Source organism: Labeo rohita, chromosome 3, assembly GCF_022985175.1.
Source record: "Labeo rohita strain BAU-BD-2019 chromosome 3, IGBB_LRoh.1.0, whole genome shotgun sequence".
In the NCBI taxonomy this organism is placed as follows: Eukaryota; Metazoa; Chordata; class Actinopteri; order Cypriniformes; family Cyprinidae; genus Labeo; species Labeo rohita.
The window spans coordinates 29,358,074-29,364,232 of record NC_066871.1 but is presented as its reverse complement, the minus strand read 5'-3'; the positions used below and the strand labels follow the sequence as shown (position 1 = coordinate 29,364,232).

The 6,159-nt window shown below is 35.7% G+C and overlaps 1 protein-coding gene across 4 annotated transcripts in view; it reads right to left on the bottom strand.

Moving 5' to 3' along the window:
• Window positions 1–962: 962 nt before the first annotated feature.
• Window positions 963–6,159, bottom strand: part of pvalb6 (parvalbumin 6) — a 53,649-nt gene continuing 48,452 nt past the window's right edge. For 2 of the 4 annotated variants that reach the window (XM_051105970.1, XM_051105973.1), the window contains exons 2-5: window positions 4,476–4,544; window positions 2,373–2,505; window positions 2,128–2,237; window positions 963–1,473 (exon numbers count right to left, since the gene is read on the bottom strand). In XM_051105970.1, the coding sequence (XP_050961927.1) occupies window positions 1,448–1,473; window positions 2,128–2,237; window positions 2,373–2,505; window positions 4,476–4,536 (330 nt within the window). In that variant the 5' untranslated portion in view covers window positions 4,537–4,544 and the 3' untranslated portion in view covers window positions 963–1,447. Of the gene's footprint in view, window positions 1,474–2,127; window positions 2,238–2,372; window positions 2,506–4,475; window positions 4,545–4,734; window positions 4,808–5,286; window positions 5,366–6,159 lie in introns of those variants that run through there. The other 2 variants (XM_051105971.1, XM_051105972.1) reach the window with 2 other exon arrangements.

The following is a 6,159-nucleotide window of genomic DNA, read 5'->3' as shown; positions in this document are numbered from 1 at the left end:
AGATGATAGAACAATAGATAGAATGTTAGAAAGATAGATAGATAGATGGATAGATAGATACAAAGAATGATAGAACAATATATATATATAATGTTAGAACAATAGAACGACAGATAGAATGATAGAACGATAGATAGATGATAGAACAATAGAAAGATGATAGAACAATAGATAGAATGTTAGAATGATATATAGATAGATAGATAGATAGATAGATGATAGAACAATAGAAAGATGATAGAACAATAGATAGAATGTTAGAAAGATAGATAGATAGATAGATAGATACAAAGAATGATAGAACAATATATATATATAATGTTAGAACAATAGAACGACAGAGAGAATGATAGAACGATAGATAGATGATAGAACAATAGAAAGATGATAGAACAATACATAGAATGTTAGAAAGATAGATAGATAGATAGATAGATAGATAGATAGATAGATAGATAGATAGATAGAAAGAATGATAGAACAATATATATAATGTTAGAACGATAGAACGACAGAATAATAGAACGATAGATAGATAGATAGAACAATGGAACGATAGAATGAACAATGGAACGATGGATAGATAGAACAACAGAAAGATGATAGAACAATAGATAGAATGTTAGAATGATAGAACGACAGATAGATAGATAGATAGATAGATAGATAGATAGATAGATAGATAGATAGATAGATAGATAGATAGATAGATAGATACAAAGTATGATAGAACTACATATATATATATATATATATATATATATAATGTTAGAACGATAGAATGACAGATAGAACGATAGAATGACAGAACAAATGATAGAACAATAGATAGAATGTTAGAACAATAGATAGAACGATAGAACGATAGATAGATATCAAACATACCGGACTTCCAACTAATTATTAAAAAAAGAACACACACAAACACAAAAAACACAAATAGATTCATTACACACTGAAACTCTTGAGGCATTATCTCTTTATTTTGTTTTCTTTCACAACTTGACCTCTTTCTTCTTTTGGTGTGTTTCACAACGGCTTGTTACTGGAGGGATGGAGAGAGTTTGGATTTGGAAGGGAGGAGAGGAGCGAAAGATCAATGGGAGACATTCAAGGAAGATAAAGACAGACAAAGAGTAGTGGACGACGGAGAGTGCTTTGTTTTCTTTTCTATTATATCTACATATTGCCAGCATGAGGTTTTGTCCTGTTAAAGGTCTCTTGATCTATACACTAGCAGAAACACTCACTTTTGTATAAAAAGGAAAATAAATAGCATGAAGGTCAGTGTGTGTGATTGTGTGTAGGGAGGTGTTCAGAAGGGGGGGCGTGCAAGCGTGTCAGGGTGTGTAAGTGAGTGTGTGAGTGTGTGTGTGTCTGTGCTTCAGGGGCGTTAGGCTGAGGTCAAAGGGTCATGAGGTATGAACAGGCCAAGAGTCTCAGTCACTTATTCACGAACCAGAGCAGCAAACTCTGAAACAGAAAGAGCATTTTTTGATTTAAAAAGTGCATAATATGGGTTAGTAGAAGCATCATATTCAGACTGCGGTAATAAATGCAATAATAATTTAAAATGTAATCAGTTTTGATGCGTCCATATGCAGTTTTGTTAGATATCAGAGAATAAGAGTCACGTGTCTGATTCAAATGACTCTTATGAACAAGATCTTTTTAAAAGATTCATTCTAAAAGATTCACACTTGTTTGTGAGTCAGCAGTTTGAATTAGAATAACTCATAAATGAACTCTGAATCCTTTATATTATATTTAATTTTTTGTACAACAACGTGCAGTAAACGGTAAAACTGTTTGCATTACAAACCAGTGTGTTCATAATTAATACATTAAAATAATATGGTAAGACACCAATTTGCAATATCAAGCAGCAAAACATGTTTTGTACAGCTAGAAATAGCTCAACACGGATGAGCCAGAACCGTAAATTTTACAAATGGTGGCGTCTGCTCTTACGGGACAAATAAGGTGGATATTTGAAAAGAAAGTGTTTTCTTATCTTATCACTTATAATGTGAGTCAGGGCTCCCACTGGTGGTCAAAAAAAAAAGAAAAAAAGAAAAAATAGATGCGAGACGCCCCTGGTGTTATAGTATATTCCTTTCATTTTACCTTCTGCTCCTATCTTTCCATCTCCATCTTTGTCCGCAGCCTGCAGGAATGCTTTGGTCTCCTTATCAGTCAGGTCTCTCCCATCTTTACCGAAATGCTTCAAAACAAACCTGCACAGAGGTAACAAAGCGAGTCTAACACCCATCAAACATTTTGTGTGCTCACCTTTACTCTGAGAGTTTCAATTACAAATCTTACGGGTTACATGCTTGTTTGCTTGTAGTGTAGAAATGGTGTAATCTTACCTAAGTTCCTCTTCCTCTATAAAGCCGCTATTGTCTGCATCCAGGACGTGGAAAGCCTTCTTCACATCATCAGCCGGCTTCGCCTTCAGTCCGACCATCTCAAAAAACCTCTTGTGGTCAAATGAGTCCACGGCTAAGAGAAGGTTTGGAAAAACAGAGAGAATCACTGAAACAGGAAATAGAATTTGGGACCGTCAAGCTTCAAACAGAACAACAAAAGCACTATAAATGTATCCCAAAGGTGGTACATACTATCTGTGCACTATATTCCAAGTGTTTTGAAGTCATTTAAGAGTTATTTGTGACAAACAGACTAAAAACACAGATTTAATCCCTTAAAAGAGAAATCCACTTCCAAAACAAAGATTCACATATAATGTACTCACCCCCTTGTCATCCAAGATGTTCATGTCTTTCTTTCTTCAGTCGTAAAGAAGTTACGTTTTTTGAGGAAAACATTTCAGCATTTTTCTCCATATAATGGGCTGCTATGGTGCCCTGATTTTGAACTTCCAAAATGCAGTTTAAATGCTGCTTCAAACGATTCCAAATGCGGTTGTAAATGATCCCAGCGGAGGAAGAAGGGTCTTATCTAGCATAATGATTGGTTATTTTCATTTAAAAAATACAATTTAAATAATTTTTATTCTCAAACGCTCGTCTTGCCTCAAAAAAATCCAATCGCATTTTCTCCCTCAACTTCAAAAATCATTTCAAAATCATCCTACATCACTGCAGAAGTACCGACCCAGACTTTGCAAAGTGAACATGCAAAGAAGATCAAACACCCTTAACCAAAAAGGTAAAAACAGCAATTTTGAAGTTGAGGGAGAACATGAGATGGGAGTTTTTCGATATACCCTAACTGTCATAAACAGGAACAGTCCAGGCAGAGTAAGACAAGATAAGAATTTGACATTAAGAAGTATATAAATTGTATTATTTTTATGAAAATAACCGATCGTTACGCTAGACAATTCTTTCTCGGCTGGGATCGTTTACAACGGCATTTGGGATCGTTTAAAGCTGCATTTAAACTGCATTTTGGAAGTTCAAATTCAGGGCACCATATCAGTCCATTATATGAAGAAAAATGCTGAAATGTTTTCCTCAAAAAACATTTTTTGAATGTTTCTGAAGAAAGAAACATGAACATCTTGGATGACAAGGGAGTGAGTACATTATATGTGAATCTTTGTTTTGAAAGTGGACTTCCCCTTGAAACTTACCCTCTGCTTTATCTCTCAAATCAAATATAGTGGCATTATACAAGTTTGATGTAGTGGAGTGGAAGATTTTCAGTAAAACTGCTTTAAGTGTATGAGTCATGTAAACTTTTATGGTGCTTCTTTGTCATTTTTGAGTTTAATAGTTTAATAGTCCCTATAACTTTCATTATAATAATGAAAATTATGATTTTGGCTTCTAACAATTAACAAAAATAATAAACAACAAAAAATAATAAAGATAAAACAATTATTGTGCTGTTTTCCATTTTAAGATCATGCTTTTGTTTGTTATTTGCATCATAAATATATCTAAATGTTTACTAGTTCTCAGCAGGTTATTTAAATAAATATATATATTTTTTTATTTTATTTATTATTTTTTTAAACATTTATTTTTAATACTTAACACTAAAAAATGACTGAACAAAGGGCCATTCAAACAGAATGCATTTTTGATTTAAAAATGAGAGACGCATGGCAATGGAATGTAAAAACGTTGAGACACATTTTTCAAAAGTTGAACTTTTTAAATTTAGCTGCAAAGCTCTTTTTCAATGCTGCAAAAGATTGCATTTGTCAAAGAACATCCACCTAGCAAACAGAAAAAGGGAGAAACCCTTTTTCTGAATGAAAAATGCATTCTTTGTGAACAGCCCCTTAAAAAGAGGTGATTTTAGAAAATGTATACTTATATTGACATCAGTTATAAAGATTAATCTTTCTGCATATTATACTATTTCAAACCATATGACCCTGGACCACAAAACCTTAAGTAGCATGGGTATATTTATAGCAATAGCCAAAAATACCTTGTATGACTCTTATGACTGGTTTTATGATCAACTATCACACATGTGAAGGAGAGATGAATCACCTCTAAATGCGTCCAGGGCTTTCTTGATGTCATCAGGGTTGAGGATGCTGTTCATCGCCATTTCTACAACTGCAAAAAGAGACACAGGCAGAGAAAAGAAAGAAAAATCAGCATTGATATACTGTATAGTAAAAAAGCAATGCGACGTGAAACTATGCAGCCGACCAGCGCAAGACCGTGAAGAGAAGACACTGATAAAAGGCCTTCAAGAAGTCATAAATTATGAACCAGTGTTGAGAGATGAGAAAACGCCAAACACCTGACGTGTATCTGTATGTGATTCTCTCAACTCAGGTCCATCTCCAGATCAGAGGGGAAAACATCTTGAAGGCTTCTTCTGTTTTATATCTGCCATAACATCCTGCAACACAAAGGCTCCAGTGCTCACAATCCTCAGTGATTCCACAGGTGAAATTAGCATTCGACTGCCAGACACATTACGACTATCAAGCGTATACTTATTTCGAATGGTCATCCAGAGATTAGCTTTGCATCATTAGAGCCTGGCTTCGGTCCAAACCAGGAGCTGAGAGACACTCTCAAAGAGCCCAGAGTCAGAGATTAAGATCAAAGACGACTTTAGCTGGAAATGTGCAGGAAATATGTTTTTAATCAGCACACATTCACTGAACACTTCCTCAACAAATGACTCACAGATTTAGACTTTGATAGTAAGCTAATAGACTGCACTGCTCAGTTTTTAGGTTCTTAAGACCGATGGTAATTTTCACACAAGTCACGGCCAGACTGGGGTAATCTTTCTTCTTAAAAAGCTTTTAACAGTTCTCTCTGCTTCTTTCTTCTAGTTTACCTCGACAGATTCATAATCCTTCACTTGCCCGCATTTAAAAACTCTTCATTGTCCTATTTCCCACAGCCTGCAGTATGGGTAATGTGCAGGTGCGCAGTGAAAGTACAGATTGTGTTTTTTGCTTTCAGCTGGCTCCTCGTTTCATTGATCTGGATCAGGTGGAGGTCAGCTGGGCAAAATCAAGCTTCGGCTCTGCTGACTGGAACAGTGCGGACGCTGACTTTTCTCAATGACGTTTGTTACAGTGAGATCTGCTTAACGAATGTGAGGGTTTAATGTGGACATCAGCTGAGCTGGCAGACCAAACATGCAGCACAACTCTTTTCAGCACTAATAATAAATGTTTTGTGAGCAGCAAATCAGCATATTAGAATGATTTCTAAAGGACCATGTGACGCTGAAGACTGGAGTAATTATGCTGAAAATTCAGCTTTGCCATCACAGTAATAAATCGCATTTTAAAAACTGGACCAACCCAGATGAATAGCAATATTACATGTGTCATTTAGATGACACTTTTATTCAAAGCCACTTACTCTCCACATATAAGCGGGGCAGTCTCTCCGATGCAACCTGGGATGTCAAATAACTTGTTCCCTACAATGCTGCTACTTTATTGATCACTTTTCTCAGTGTTTGAACCTCAACCTTTCAGTTATCCTCCTAGATCTTTAGTCAATAGGCCTCACTGCCCCTAAACTCTCCTTTCAGTGATAGCAGACAGCACGTCTACGGAAATGAGAATCTAATTATAAGACGCGCTGTTCTGAGAATACTAAAGGAAGAACTGAAAGACACAAGCAGACTGATGGCTCCCTAACAGTCTCTATTATAGGGCTCGACAGCATTTAGAATTGATTCCCTTCCCGCAGG